General features: G+C 36.3%; 2 protein-coding genes across 2 annotated transcripts; both read right to left on the minus strand.

Annotated features, from left to right (window-relative positions):
• Positions 1–8,963: 8,963 nt before the first annotated feature.
• Positions 8,964–12,892, minus strand: LOC130994506 (uncharacterized). Its single transcript, XM_057919548.1, has 4 exons — positions 12,218–12,892; positions 10,990–11,433; positions 9,424–9,954; positions 8,964–9,331 (listed from the first exon to the last, which is right to left on the minus strand). Exons 1-4 carry the CDS (start codon positions 12,788–12,790, stop codon positions 9,023–9,025), a joined length of 1,857 nt encoding a protein of 618 aa, XP_057775531.1. The 5' UTR covers positions 12,791–12,892; the 3' UTR covers positions 8,964–9,022.
• Positions 12,893–14,871: 1,979 nt separating this feature from the next.
• LOC130994507 (ankyrin repeat-containing protein At5g02620-like) lies at positions 14,872–15,483 on the minus strand. The gene has a single exon (XM_057919549.1). It carries the CDS (start codon positions 15,481–15,483, stop codon positions 14,872–14,874), a length of 612 nt encoding a protein of 203 aa, XP_057775532.1.
• Positions 15,484–16,486: the final 1,003 nt, after the last annotated feature.

The following is a 16,486-nucleotide window of genomic DNA, read 5'->3' on the forward strand; positions in this document are numbered from 1 at the left end:
AGTTTGGCCAAACCGTCCAATGGCTCGAATGGCACTGGGCTAGGCTTGAGAAATTGTAGCCCGATTAGATTTTTGGCCAGCCTGCCCGACCTTGTACAATCTGAAAGCCCGATGGGTCGGGCCGAATTGGCCCAACCCGGCCTATTTGACAGCTCTAATATCCAGAGGTCTTGAATTTGAGTCGATCATGGACCATTTTTTCTTTACCTAATTGTTAATTTAATAAAATAAAAATAATTTTATTGAGTTGAGACGTCGAAACAATGAAGCTTGAATGCGAAATGCCTAGTATTTTATTTTACAGGTTAGTATAATGAGATTTTTAAAGTTGAAATCAAACACGAGCGAAAACGTAAGTTAAATATAAATAAAATTGATGAGGTCATAAATCAAACACAAGCTAAAATTCAGAGCATCCGCATCGCCTACACGATAGCGGCCTACTCGTGTAAGGCTCGCATCGTGTAAGGCGATGTAGCCCTAAGTTACACGAGGGCTACACGTTAGCCCGCTCGGCCGTTCAAAATCAGTGCGTGTTTTACACGCGCGATTAAAAAAAAACACGAATTTTGAATTTGACTGCCTCGATTTCTGTGCTTTTTTGACCGTTCAATTTTTTTTAGTTTTTATTTTATGTAATTTTTAGGTTTTTTATTTTAATGGAATTTTAATTATTAGTAAAATGTGTTATTTAAATTTGAGCAATTAAATTTAAGTGAAAAACATAAAAATCAAAACTAAAAAAATCATGTAGGCTATCATGTAATTCCAATGCAGCCTCTTTACACAATGTGGTCTCCCCCTCATCAAGTAAGCTATCATGTAACACCAATGTGGATGCTCTAAATTACAGTTAACCCTAATTTCTATGGCTCAAAGTAAACACCCTAGCCGGCCAAGAGAGATTAAACATTGCTTTACCCGAAATTAGGTAGAATTTTGTTTCAAATTACCCTTACTTTAATGTGAGGTCATTTTCTGAATTGCGACCAAGCAGTGAGGAAATTAGGTAGCTAGAAATGTATTTGGGTCAACCTTGTCATGCGAGATCCTTTTTTAGACATACTAGCGGAAAGAACGTACATTGTACGTGTAATTATAGTTATTTTATTTGATAATCTATTATTTTAAAAAATCTATTAATTTATTACTTTTATTAGATAATTTATTGAATGGATATATTTATCTATAAGCCTTATCAATAGCTATGGATATATATCACATGATTAATGTTATTTTATTTGATAATTTATTATCTCAAAGAAATTATTAATTCATTACTTTTGTTAGATAATTTATTGGATGGATATATTTATTTATAAGCCTAATCAATAGCTATAGATATATATCACATAGATTTAGTGTAATATCTAATGAATTAATATATTCTTATAAATACATATAATATATAAAATAATTTTAAAATAAAATATGTAGTAAGGGTAAAATAGGCAATCCACAAGTTGTCCTTAGACTGCCTTAGCCTTTTTTTCTATTAGTATAGATATAGATAGATATATTGCGAGAGTAGGAGACGTTTGTGAATATAAAATAAAAAAAGGAGAAAGCAGAGAAAGAAATAAAGAAAAGAATGGCTGCAGAAGCAGTAGAAAAGAAACTCTATGATGGTCGGATTTTAGACTCCTAACAACTGTCGCCTCTGCCCATTACAGCAACAGCGCAAGGGCACGTCGACATCTCGAGAAAATTGTTATCAGTAGCCCCGGAGACGTGCTGCTAGCGAGACTGTCATGATATGAACCCGGTTCATATCGCAGCATCCCATCATTCAAATGAGTGATTGATAATCAACCCACATCCAATCATTCAAAATAGTGATTATTTACCACTTCAGAGTTGGGTAGATTGTTTAATCAATCACCCCTCTAATCCTATTAATCTTATCTATCTCATCCACCAAACCAAACGCCTCCCGAGTCACTTAATTCAATATTATCACATAAACATTGTTCAATCTTAAACCTAATTTCTTCTTAAGTCACTTAATTCAATATTATCACTCATTTTATACATGACGGGACCCTCTATATATCTATTAAAAATACAATATTCATTAACTTTTTTATTAAAACTCGTGTCCAGCCAAAATAGTATACTCCCTTAGTCCATGAAAGAACTTCCTAGGAGGGAGTGACACGGGTTTTAAGAAAAAAGAAGTGTATTGAGAGTAGAGAAAAAGTTGTTGAGTGTATCGGGAGTGGTGAAAAGGTGTTATATTTAATATTTGGAGTTGTGAAAAAGTGAAAAGTAAGTAATTATAACTGGTGGGATATAGTCCAAAAATAGGTAGGAAGTTTTTATGTGGATATCCCAAAAAGAAAAGATAGGAAGTTCTTTCGTGGACGGATGTATATGTTAAAAAGATAATTGTGAAAGCTAATTGGATTAGTGAATCTAAATTAATTAATAAGTGTAATATCAAATTAAAGCAGTAGAAGTTGAAAAAAGTTATGATATATATAGTGGAACATGAAATGCAATACTAACTACGTTGATAACAAGGACAGGTGTTTGAGTTTTTATATTGGATTAACTAACTAACTATGATTAATTACTAGTAATTACAAAGCTCTGACGCCAAGCTCTAACATAGTTGCAGAAGGAGGACACGATGGGTGGACTGTATCTGTAGTAAGGAACAAGTCCAATAAAACAGAAGTAGGAAATGGCAGTTGATATGATGAGAGAACGATGTTTTGTTGGGTGATTTAGCATCCACATGGAAGTCGTAAAACTTGTGCAGAAATATAAGAACGAGAAAAAAAATCCGGTAAGGATAATCATCCACATAGATATTTTCCTCTCCGTCGGCATACAGAGCCCTATGATTGTGAACACTGACCAAAGAAAAGCAGTCATGTTAGGCGCAGTTTGGTTTCTTGTATTGGATTAGCCAATATAGATTAAATCTGGCAAATTAATCTGGATTGCAATGAGATTAATATCCTGTATTGGCGTTTGATATATTATGTAGTCATAAAACATTCTAGTTTGGTTCACAGTAATAAAGTCACGATTACAGTAGATTATATGGCAAATTGACAAATTTGCCCTCTTATTATTTAATAAATGACCAGCGTATCCTTGTGGATGCCCTACGTGTATATATGCGGATAAACCCTAACCACATTTTCAGTCTGGCGCCATTTTATTAGAGCTTTGGAATCTCAATCGTCTCAAGCATAGCCGTTTCAGATTGGAGAAGAAACAAGAGAGCATCAACATGAGTTCCGCAACACAAGGTGCTCATCTTTACGTTTATGAGATTTTCTGTTACTTGAAGCTTGTAATACCCATTCATCCTGTAGAATGCAGTCGACCTGTTTATTTTTTCTAAACACTGTTATAAATATTTGTTTTTTGCTTTATATTGTATGCATTCCAATGAAGAGTTGAATCCGACCTTGACACAACAAAAAATAATAGGCATTTCAGAATATCTGTTTCATTTTTCATCTGATATATTTTTGAGCTATATGATTTGAAAGTTCCATTTCTTCAGATATTGTGTTATGAATGTCGATTTACTACTTACCACGAGGCATTTGTTGTTGTGTTTTATGCTTCCTCAGTATAATATTTGCTGCGAAACATGAGTATAAATTTATATACTGTATTTTTTGTTTTTTGCGAAGTGAGTTGTAGATCTATAAATTTCCGTATTTTATATGACATGCTTCATGAGATTGATAGCTTCCTGTGTTGGAATATAAGAATATATAATGGAGAATTTGTTTGATTGGTAGGAGGAAATTTGGAGAAATTGGTTGTGGACGTATGTGTGCTTAGAAATTTGAGTGGGAGGATTGTTGTTTACTAACACAATTTTTCTTCAATTCACTTCCTTACTTGCTTGCTTACTTACAATCCCAAAACATGGTTACATATTTATAGTGGTACATAGTAGTAGCTAGATGATTCTAGAGTTCTCTCACCTATTATTTTCCTAACACTTCTCTAGAATTTTCTAGTTTTAGCTATTTCTTCTTAATTCTAACTTATTCTCAATTATTCTAGATCTTTCTCTTTTCTCTATCTCATTCTCAACTAATCTAGAATACTCTTTACAAAATATCTATTCAAATCAAGTTTATATTCCAACACTCCCCCTTAAACTTGATTTGTCTTTCTGAGCAAAACTCCGAACTTGACGAAATCCTTTCTCGACGAGCCTTCCTTTATATTTTTCAACTTCACCTTTAAGATTCTTCTTAACCTTATGCACCCACTTGACTCCAATGGCCTTGTGCCTTTCCGGTAGTGTCACGAGCTCACACGTATCATTCTTGTTTATAGCTTTGATCTCTTCGTCCATTGCAACTCGCCAATTTTCACTATTTGCTGCTTTAGGTTCATAATCAGCAGATAGGCAAAACAAGGTGAGATCTTCTAACCTTTCAGTGTCTTCATATATCTCATCCAAATTCCTTGCTCGTGGTGTGGCTCTTTCATTTAAGAAAGATGGTGGCGAGTCTTCAGTAACTTGTATAGGTGAAGCTGGTGGAGTCACTAGCTCTTGCTGGACTTCTTCGACATGCTCGACAGGCCTTTCATCTTCGAATTGTGGGATGAAGGTGAAGTCACCACTGGGATTAAAATCCCACACTCCTTCTTCGTCGAACTCCACATCTCGACTTATCACTATTTTCTTGGTATTTGGATTATATAACTTATAACCTTTAGAGTTAGAGTCGTACCCGATAAAGATGAATGCTTCGCTTTTATCATCGAGCTTCTTTCTTCTCTCATCCGGTACATGCACGTAGGCTTTGCTCCCAAATACCTTTAGGTGGGAAATTCCTGGCTTTCTCCCGCTCCAGGCTTCTTGTGGAGTCATTCCCCACACGCTCCTTGTCGGCGATCGGTTGGATAGGTACACCGCGCACGCCACTGCTTCGGCCCAAAACTCTTTAGGCAGATTCTTCGTCTTTAGCATGCTCCTCGCCATCTCCATGATTGTTCTGTTTTTTCTTTCCGCCACTCCGTTCTGTTGGGGGATCTCGGAACTGTCAGGGGCCGTCGAATTCCATTTGCTTCGCAAAATTCTAGAAACTCCTTGGATGTAAATTCTCCACCTCGATCGGACCTCAGGGCCTTGATTTGTTGTCCGCTCTCCTTCTCGACGGCAGCTTTGAATTTCTTGAATGCATCAAATACTTCTGATTTCTGCTTCAAGAAATATACCCACGTTTTTCTAGAAAAATCATCAATGAATAGCAGAAAATAATTATTTTTACCCATGGAGCTTGGATTTATTGGCCCACACACGTCAGCATGAATCAACTCCAGTGGCTTTTGAGCTCTTGAGCTTGACTCCTTTGGAAACGGCTTTCTGAACTGCTTCCCGAGTAGACAACCTTCGCAGAGTTGATCGGGATGCTTGATGGATGGTAGTCCTCTCACCATCTCCTTCTTTGACAACAACTCCAATCCACCAAAGTTCAAGTGCCCAAACCGAAGATGCCACAACCAAGACTTATCTTGGTAACACGCTTTCAGGCATTTTGCCATGTCATTTCGAATATTCAATAAGAACATTCTATTTTTAGACATTGGCACCTTGGCAATAAGATTATTTTTGCCATCTCTTATTGAAAGGTTATAATCTCTCATGTGAATATCATAACCTTTCTCTAAGAGTTGTCCCAAACTCAAGATATTATTTTTCATATTGGGCACGTAATAAACATTGGAAATAAATTCATGATTTCCATTCTTCAAGCGAATTAAAATTTTCCCTTTTCCTTTAACTGGAATTTTAGAATCATCACCAAAGGAGACATTGCCACTTACCGATTCATCGAGCTCCACGAACATGTTTCTCTTCCCGCACATGTGATTGCTAGCACCAGTGTCGAGGTACCACGTGTCGTCTTGTCTTCCAGCTTCTCCTTTATATGCCAGAAGCACACTACCAATTTCTTGACTTGTATTTTTAGCATAATTGGCCTTCTCTTCAATCCTTAATTTTTCACTTCTGCACTCGGAAGCATAGTGCCCAAATTTATGGCAATTATAACACTTTATCGAAGATTTATCGTACCTCGACTGCGGGTTGCTCCTCCTTCGACCACTAGTAAACTCATTTCTTTCACCATTGACGAAGCCTCCTCGTCCTCGTCCACGTCCACGTCCACGGCCTCTGCCTCGATCTTGACCTTGACCACGTCCTCTCCCGGACTGTCCATGGCCATTGCTCGGACCTTCTTCTTTATCTTTTGAGCTTACGTGCAACTTTAAAAGTTGCTCTGAAATTTCTTGCTTCTTCTTTTGCTTCTCTTCATATGCTTGCAACGACCCCAACAAAAGATCGATTGTCATCTCCTCCAAATTTTTAGTTTCTTCGATCGTCACCACAATGTGCTCAAACTTTGGGGTTAGTGACCGCAATATTTTCTCCATAATTCTTACATCCTCCAATTTTTCACCATTTCTTTTCATTTGATTAGACACCGCCAAGACTCTTGAAAAATAATCCGAAATCGATTCGGACTCTTTCATATGCAAAGACTCAAACTCTCCTCTTAAAGTTTGAAGTCGTACCTTTTTTACTTGCTGCGCTCCTTTGCACGCGTTCTGGAGCTTCTCCCATGCTTCTTTGGCGGTACTCGCATTCGAGATCTTCTCGAAATCATCGTCCCCTAACGCTTGATAAATGAGACAGAGAGCCTTCTTGTCTCTCTTTCTCGCGTTTCGCAATCTATCCTTTTGTTGTTGGGATAGTGCAGCCTCGTCCTGCGGCTCCTCGTAGCCGTTCTCCACGATCTCCCAAACGTCGTGGGCTCCCAATAGCGCCTTCATCTTGATGCTCCAATTGTCGAAGTTGCTCTTGTTGAGCATGGGGACTTGAAACGATTGTAGGTTGGCCATTCCACAGGTAGGATTTTATGGCTCGGATACCACTTTGTTGGAATATAAGAATATATAATGGAGAATTTGTTTGATTGGTAGGAGGAAATTTGGAGAAATTGGTTGTGGACGTATGTGTGCTTAGAAATTTGAGTGGGAGGATTGTTGTTTACTAACACAATTTTTCTTCAATTCACTTCCTTACTTGCTTGCTTACTTACAATCCCAAAACATGGTTACATATTTATAGTGGTACATAGTAGTAGCTAGATGATTCTAGAGTTCTCTCACCTATTATTTTCCTAACACTTCTCTAGAATTTTCTAGTTTTAGCTATTTCTTCTTAATTCTAACTTATTCTCAATTATTCTAGATCTTTCTCTTTTCTCTATCTCATTCTCAACTAATCTAGAATACTCTTTACAAAATATCTATTCAAATCAAGTTTATATTCCAACATCCTGGTATGTTGATACCTCACATATGCTTTTGTGTACATGGTGTTATGTGTTTATATCGCAGAAAACAGCGGTGGGGTTGTGCGCGGTTGCCGATTAAATAGGACCGACAAAACACGACGTAGTTGGTCAACTCAAGAGGAAGGGGTGCTTTTAGCTGCGCTTAAAGAACTGGTGGTGCAAGGCTGGAAATCCGACAACGGATTTCGTGCAGGTTACTTGAACAAATTGGAAGATGCCATGAAAAAGGTATTTCCAACAACCGACTTGAAGGGCATGCCGCATATTAACTCGAAGACAACGACATGGAAGAAAAACTACTATTCACTATCACAAATGTTGAAGAGGAGTGGAGTGGGCTTCAACGTGAATGGCATGCATATGGTGGATTGTAATGACGAGCAATGGGAGCAAATCGTCAAAGTGAGTTGCTGTCTTTATCTAAGTTTAATGAATTCATTTTTCATAATCTTTCTAACACGTTGAAATAAATTGTAGTGTGATGGAAATGCACGCACAATGCGTTACAAGAGTTGGCCTTACTTGGACCAATGGGCTGAAATATTTGGGAAGGACAGGGCAAATGGAGACGTAGCTGAAGATCTTATGGAGGCCGCGCATGATATGTATCGGAACATCGATCTTACTCAGCCACTTGTTGATGGTGACTATCATGTATCGCTTGAAGACGTGTCCGAGACCCCCGATGCCGGTGATAGTGTTAGCCAAAATCAGTAGCCTGCAACTGAGGTGCGTGTGCCACGCAAGAAAATAAAGAAATGCGATGGCTTCGACAAGATGTTTGAGATGATGGGCGAGATTACCCGCACCACCGACAAGCGACTTGAGATAATCGCAAGTAGAATGGGCTACGACTTCGACATATCCAAGGCAAGAAAGGAGGTATTTGCACAATTGAACTCAATCCCGGGGTTGTCTCTCAAAGCGAAATTTGAGGTTACCGACTTGCTTGCCAAAGAAGTGGAGCGCCTCGATGTGTTTACTAGCCTACCGGATGAAGCAAAGACGGACTACGTCTACTACCTACTTGAGGAGAAATACAAGTAGATTGGATCCACTTCGACTTGAGATGTGGTACTTTTTTGGGTAAGGCATTGCATATGGAATTGACTCCACCATATCCAGTATTCACTGGAACATGGTTTATGTTTATTTTGTCTCAGATTTAAATTGGAGAACTCTCCAAATGATCGATCTTGACTTTGTTTTGGAATCTAGAACTTGATGCATTCGCCTAAATTATTGTTAGCTTTATGTGTTTTGAACTTATTTGTCATATTTTGTTGCAACTGTTTTGGATATCTCTGTCTATTTATTTAAGTATTCAGTTATGACTTTATTCACCATATCAATGAGTTATATATAGTTTTCTGCCATATTTAGTTTGATTAGGTAAATTTTTCATATGTTTTTGGCTTATACAAAGAAATATAGCAATGAAAACGTTGAAGCACTAAGGTGCGATGAAAGAAAATTAGAGAGTTATATATAATTTTCTGCCATATTTAGTTTGATTAGGTAAATTTTTTATATGTTTTTGGCTTATAGGTAACTTTGAGATGGTATCTCACACCCTTGTAAGGCGTAAGAAAACCATCGCTATTGGCGTAACCATTGTCACACAAATAGTAATTGCCTAATGAAGCCCCAACAAACCACAACATAAGAAATATTTAAGCTTCATTTGATGAAATAGCTATATATATATGAACTAAATTCAAATTTAAAGAATAAGTAGTTATAGTTGTAGTATTACCCTTTGGCACTTTTAGACCATGTGGTCTATTAATGGCATCTCTTAGGATTCTAGAATCTGCTGCGGAACCTTCCCACCCGGAAAGAATGTAAACAAATCTCAAGTTTCTGTCACATACACCTAACACATTGGTTGATATCTGCCCTTTCCTTGTCCTATATCGTGCTTTGTCGTTGTTGCTCACCATCACATTAATATATGTCCCATCTAAGGCCCCTAGACAACCCTAGGTGAGACACATAAATAAATAGTTAATATTAATAAAAATTGAGAACAGTGGGTTTGTTATAACAAGGTGTACAATAATGTTTTACCTACCTTAAACCACCGCCAACGGGGATCTGTACTGTCATCGTTTACAGGTTCTGGTTTGGATAAAAAAATTCCGTGTATCTTCAATATTGCTCCTAATACCGCATGTACATAATACGATATCGTTTGCCCGGAACGCCAAAAATCAAATCGTACAATCCTATTTTTTTTATGATGAGCTAACACAGACAAAAACATAGCCACTTGTTCCTCCACAGTCACGAACCGACCATCTACTAAACCTCCCAATTCCCGCAATATGCGACACAACCGCCCGAAGGTGTTACGATCCATTCTCAAGTTCGCGATGCAGTCGATGTCATTATTACTTATCAATCTATTTAAATGTTTTTCTTGGTCTGGAATTCTACCTATGATCTCATATTTTTTGGTCCCTAACCCACGTTTTCTTTTTCTTGAGTTAGTCCTAACAAAATAGGCAATAACTAGAGCTAGCTGCACCACATGTTGACGCATTATTTCTTGCAATAGCAAGAACAAGATATCGGACTCCCGCGGATGTTCCCGATCAGACATCTAAAACAAATTGTGGAGGTGATTCAACAATTCTGCACTGAACCAGGTGGAGTAATTTTTATTAATTTCAACAGACAAATTCGTGCAAACAAAACAAACAACATCAACTTATCATGACTCAAAATGAAGGCAGAATCATTCACATGCATCTTAATTAAGCAATCACTATTTCATCACCATTTCAAGAACAGTTCAAAAGCAAATGTACATGAAAATACGTAGACAGATCATGACCAACAATCCACTTAAACGCAAACACTATTTCATCGTCAAATTGAACTTTATTAACAAGAAAAATTTCAACAGTACTCAACACCAAACTATAAGCACAGGCTGCTCAATTGTGAACAAAATCTCTGTTACATTTTTTAAAAAGTATGAACATAATGTAAGTTCATTTCATATTCCGATATAGATATGGTATGCACTAACCTTGGTATCTTCCAAAATCTATTCTTAGGCGCAGTTTGTGGCTGCTCTTAGAGGCGCCTAGTTACAATTGATTTTATGTTGTCAAAACATAGTTCAAGCATGTCATCAGTAAAAGAAATCATAGCAAATCCAAGCAAAACATAAAATGACTGGGAAAATTTCTATTGGGAAAACAAATCTATCAAAGAGACGAATTTTAACTACTGACAAATCTATCAAAGAGACGAATTTTAATTCTGCAGAGATTTACCATAAACCCTAGAATTTGAGTCGGTGAACTCCTCGTAGAAATTGAAGAAGAAAAAAAGAAAACAAAAAAATGAATGTGAAGTGACGAGAGTGAAAGGTTAGCCCTTACCGTGAGATGCTTCTGTGAAAAAGACGATTCTTCTTCGTGGGTCAAGTGCGGCGAGAGAAGGAATATTTCAGAATGAAGAGCGGGAGAAACCTATTTTGATGAAATTTGGGCGAAAGTTAAAAAAATGAGGGCAAATACGACAATAGGATTAAGCAATACAGAGCTGGCTTAATTATCGGAGGGGGGGCGAGGTATTCATAAGCGGGGTTAAACCGCATTAATAAGTTAGGGCCTAAGAATTTTACCGGGCCGTCCGCAAAATGGATTAGAATACCAAACTGAGACATAACGATGGATAAATATGCTAATACAATGTATTGACCTATATCAAACATGCCCTTAGCATCTACGAATTCTTTGTACTTCTCGGGATCGGTAGACGCCAGGATCGGTGTGCCGGCTTTGTGTGTTGCCGAGTCGTCCTGCCACACGCCCCCGCGAGGGTTGATCGCCGCCTGGAACGTCATGCCGGCGATCAGGGCCAGAATCCCCAACACCACCTCAATCGGCACCTTGTTCAAACAGGTATTTGAAAATTTTATTGTCGTTATGTTTTCGAGGATTTTTGTTATCTCAGATTGAATTGTGTCTTGGGGGCTCTGGAGGGAGATGTCCAAAGCTGTTTCTCGATTGGAATTCCTTGAACATTGATATTCTACTCCAGTGTTTTCTACCAAATACCGAACAATCTAAGATGATCAAACCGTCAGTAGTTTGAAGTATAAAGGTGAATTGCTCATATTTAAAAAGTAAAGGTTTAACCAAATACACATACCGAAATTTGGAAAAATTTAATACCTCACCCACTCTGGAACGAGATTCAGTGTACCACATTTTATGCCCCACTTCGTGTCCCACTTTCAATTTTACTTATTTTCTTATTTTTTTTCTTCAATTTCAATTTTATATGGTTTAATTAGTTTACTTTTGTGATTATTAACTAGGGTTTATTCCATCAAATTAGGGTATATAATTATTTTTTACCATTTAATTTCACTTTTATTAGCTAATAATTGGTTGATAAATTCAAAGTCATAGTATATACTTTTTTAAAAAATTAATTATTTGAAATAAAATTTAAGTATAATTCATAGTGTTATAATAAATTTTATTTTAATAAAAATTATTTTTAAAATAATAGATATAAGAATGGAACATGGTGATACATATAAAATTGTGGGAACCGGATCTCATCCTACCGTCCCCATATAGGGATTTAAACGAATCGAAATTGATGCTTTTTTTAACTAACCCAAGTTGAGAGTAATTGATTAATTTTATAGAGTTTATTAATTTACTAAAGATTGTTTAAAGTTGTTTAGTTGTGTAATCAAATAGATCATTTTTCCAAGTAAAAAAATAATACTAATATTATATCAATATTTGATTAAATAATCTTTGCTATTATAAAAATGTTTAAAACCAAAATTGAGTCAATTAATCAAGTGAGAAAGTCGAAGACAACTTACTAACCTCAACTTGTTTGTACCTAACAGCCAAATGCAATACTGTTTCTCCATAATCATCCTGCAAATGGACAAGCTCACGAAAATGGTTCACTAAAACCTGCAATACCCTAAGCTGACCATGTTTCACGCACAAATGCAAGACGGTCTGTCTGTGATCGATCTTCTCCGTTGCAGGCAAACGGTCGTGTCGAATGAACTCTTCCAAGATCTCAACATGCCCATTCATGGCGGCAATATGAACTGGATTCATGCCGTGGCAGTCGCGCAGCCAGCACGTCTGAGGGGCGATTGCTAGCAATTTTGAGGCGATTTCGACTGTCCCTTTTGCTGCTGCGATGTGAAGAGACGACGACTTTTGGGAGTCCAAACTCCAGGCTAGATGTTGGTTGATCCTTAATATCTCCTCGACAATGGCTGCCTGTCCGCTTCTTGTTGCTATGTGGAGGAGATTTCTTGAATCGGGAAATGAAACTACATCGAGAAGATATGGATCTTCTTGGAGTAGTTGTTGAAACGTTGTTGCATCACCTTGTGTTGCTGCATCGTAAAGCTTTTTCCTAATTACTTCTCGAACCATTGCCTGATTGTGAATATTAATTTCTTGATTATGTTGTTGATGGTGTTGAGACAGTCAAGAATTCTGGAGATGTTTATATAAAGACAAATTTTTAAAGTGGTCATTAAGAGAATTTTCTGCATAATTTCCTACTTAAGTACTGAGACTTGAGGTGAGTTTCATACTCACTTTCCTGGTAATAAACTTCGGTCTTTGTAGAAATTTTATTCTATTGTGTTCATTCTTCAACATATAATGTAAAGGTAAAAGGACCAGGTGAAAATCATATTTTTTTCGTGAAATTTGATAAGCGTGAACAAACTAATAAAATACATGAACAAGAGATGATCATATCATTAAAAATTAAAAATAGCACACATACACGATCCGAATCTCTTGTTTATGTATTTTACTTATTATAATTGTTCACAAAATTACCATGCCTTATTCATGTATTTTATGTATTTGTGCCTTAAGTCAATTTGTTTTTTACAACTTAATGTTCTTGAATTCACAACTTAATATTCTTGAATTCACGATCACATCTGTGAATTCATCATTTAATATTTTTGAATTCACAACCAAAATAAATTCTAGTTTTAATTGTGAATTCAAACTTTAATTAAAAACTTAAGTTCACAACTACTTGAATTTAGAACCGAAATAAATTATGATTGTGAATTCACAAACAAAAAAATTCTGGTTGTGAATTTGACTGATTGTGAATTCACAACAAAAAACTTCTGGCTGCGAATTAAATTCTGGTTATGAATTCGACTGGTTGTGAATTAACAACCAAGATTTATTAATATAGCTATAGATAACTAACTATATATGATTAATTGCTGGTTATTACAAAGCTCTGACGCCAAGCTCTAACATAGTTGCAGAAGTAGGACACCATGTGTGGACCGTATCTAAAGTAAGGAATAAGTCCAAGAAAACCGAAGAAGGAAGTGAGAGCTGCTGTGATGAGAGAACGATCTTTTGTTGGAGGATTTAGCAGCTTTATGGACTTTATAAAACTTGAGGTGAAAAATGCCAATGATAAATGATATCCGGTAAAGATAACCATCCACGTAGGTAGTTTCGGCTCCGGCACCGGCGACGGTATACTGAGCCATAAGATTGTTAGCACTGACAAAATAAAAGCCACCATGTTATCAACTACGAATTCATTGTACGTTTCGGGATATGTAGATGCCATGATCGGTGTGCCGGCTTCGTGTGTTGCCGAGTCGTCCTGCCACACGCCTCCGGGAGGGTTGATCGACGCCTGGAACGTCATGCCGACGATCAGGGCCGCAACCATCAACACCAACTCAATCGACACCTTGTTCAAACTGAGATTTGAAAATTTTATTGTCGTTATTTGTTCGAGGATTTTTCTTATCTCAGATTGAATTGTGTCTTGGGGGCTCTGGCGAGAGATGTCCAAAGCTGTTTCTCGATTGGAATTCCTTGAACATTGTGTTTTCTACCAAATACCGCACAATCTAAGATGATCAGACGTCAGTAGTTGAAGTAAAGGTGAATTAATCACATTAATATAAGAGGCAGCACCCTAGCTAATGTAGCCAAAACCATTTAATTAGTCATAGGAAATTATAGCCATACAAATAAAAATATGAAAATAATAGCATTTATGACTAAAATACATTTTTGTATGTAACAACTATTACACACTATGTAGAAGCGAAAAAATGTGTAATAGTGTATTTTACATGTTTATACACTTTTTCGTGATTACAAACTTTTACGTTATTACACACTTTTTCATAAAATAGATTATTACATGATTTTTGCGATTATCACGATTTTTGAAAAAGTGTGTAATAGTGTATTTTACTGTTACACACTTTTATGTTGTTATACACACTTTATGTTTAACATTGTAAAATACACGATTACACAGTTTTCGTAATTATTACACGATTTTATTAAAAATATCATTAAGGGTATAATTGTATATTTACATTAAAAAAGGTTAGTTTTTCCATATTCTTTTTTGGGTGGGCATTTTTTCCTTCTCTTATACAAGAAGGGCTAATTAAGCCCATTAACTCATAAAAATAAAATGTTTAAAACCAAAACTGAGTCAATTAATCAAGTGACAAAGTCGATATAGACAACTTACTAACCTCAACTTGTTTGTACCTAACAGCCAAATGCAAGACTGTCTCTCCATAATCATCCTGCAAATGGACAAGCTCACGAAAATGGTTCACTAAAACCTGCAATACTCTAAGCTGACCATGTTTCACGCACAAATGCAAGACGGTCTGTCTGTGATCCACCTTCTCCGTTGCAGGCAAACGGTCGCGTCGAATGAACTCTTCCAAGATCTCAACATGCCCATTCATGGCGGCAATATGAACTGGATTCATGCCATGGCAGTCGCGCAGCCAGCACGTCTGAGGGGCGATTGCTAGCAATTTTGAGGCGATTTCGACTGTCCCTTCCGCTGCTGCGATGTGAAGAGGCGACGATTTTTGGGAGTCCAAACTCCTGGCTAGATGTTGGTTGATCCTTGATATCTCTTCAACAATGGCTGCTTGTCCGCTTCTTGTTGCTATGTGGAGAAGATTTCTCGAATCGGGAAACGAAACTACATCGAGAAGATATGGATCTTCTTGAAGTAGTTGTTGAAACGTTGTTGCATCACCTAGTGTTGCTGCATCGTAAAGCTTTTTTCTAATTATTTCTCTAACCATTGCTTGATTGCGAATATATATTAATTTCTTTATTATGTTGTTGATGGTGTTGAGGCAGTCAAGAATTCTGGAGATGTTTATATAATGACAATTTTTTAAAGTGATCACGAAGAGAATTTTCTGCATAATTTCCTACTTAAGTGACACTTGAGGTGAGTTTGATACTCACTTTCCTAGTAATAAACTTTAGTCTTTGTAGAAATGTTATTTTATTCATTCTTCAACATATAATGTCAAGGTAAAGGACAAGGTGAAAATCATATTTTTTTCGTGAAATTTGAGAAGTGTGAACAAACAAATAAATTACATATACGAATAAGAGATGATCAGATCATGAACAATTAAATATAATACACACACATGAGCTAAATCTCTTGTTTATGTATTTTACGTATTTTAATTATTCACGATTTTACCATCTTTTATTCATGTATTTTATGTATTTGTGCATGGTTCTCAATTCTCATGAAAAGATGTGGTTCTTTTCTAACCCTAATTATATTTTGAGAAAATATTGAATAATGATATTTTAGATGTCATGTAGTAAATAGACTACATATTAAATTCATTTTCCTATTACATATATAAGATAAATATTATGTAAAGCTTCCTAAATTTGGCAGGTTACAATTATCTAATTTTGTACGAATGTGAAGACATTTTAGATTAGTTATGTATCATAACTAAAGCCACTAAGAGATTTCCTATTTACGAATGATAATGTATATATGATTGAAATTTTCATTTTAATTATCAGTATTTCTACAATAATTATCTCTTTTGATTAAATATGTACGAATCAAACAATGGAGTTTAAATTATAAAATATTATAAAGGGATATTCCAAAATTAAAATTCATTTTCATTAACAATAGATCTCGATCAGCTTATACTATATATATATGTTTTACTGAGGTGGTCTTGTTTACATCCGGGTGTACCGTATAATTGGGTTGCACCTTCACTTAAACTTTGACCTGTATCCTTATTTGAACTCATATCC

This window comes from Salvia miltiorrhiza, chromosome 7, assembly GCF_028751815.1.
Source record: "Salvia miltiorrhiza cultivar Shanhuang (shh) chromosome 7, IMPLAD_Smil_shh, whole genome shotgun sequence".
Lineage (NCBI taxonomy): Eukaryota > Viridiplantae > Streptophyta > Magnoliopsida > Lamiales > Lamiaceae > Salvia > Salvia miltiorrhiza.

Coding starts and splice junctions, on each gene's coding strand:
- LOC130994506 (XM_057919548.1), bottom strand. CDS start 12,790: ATGGTTCGAGAAGTAATTAGGAAAAAGCTTTACGATGCAGCAACACAA. Junction 11,434..12,217: donor TTAGGTACAAACAAGTTGAG/GTTAGTAAGTTG, acceptor TGATCATCTTAG/ATTGTTCGGTATTTGGTAGA. Junction 9,955..10,989: donor TCCATTTTGCGGACGGCCCG/GTAAAATTCTTA, acceptor AATTTGTTTTAG/ATGTCTGATCGGGAACATCC.
- LOC130994507 (XM_057919549.1), bottom strand. CDS start 15,483: ATGGTTAGAGAAATAATTAGAAAAAAGCTTTACGATGCAGCAACACTA.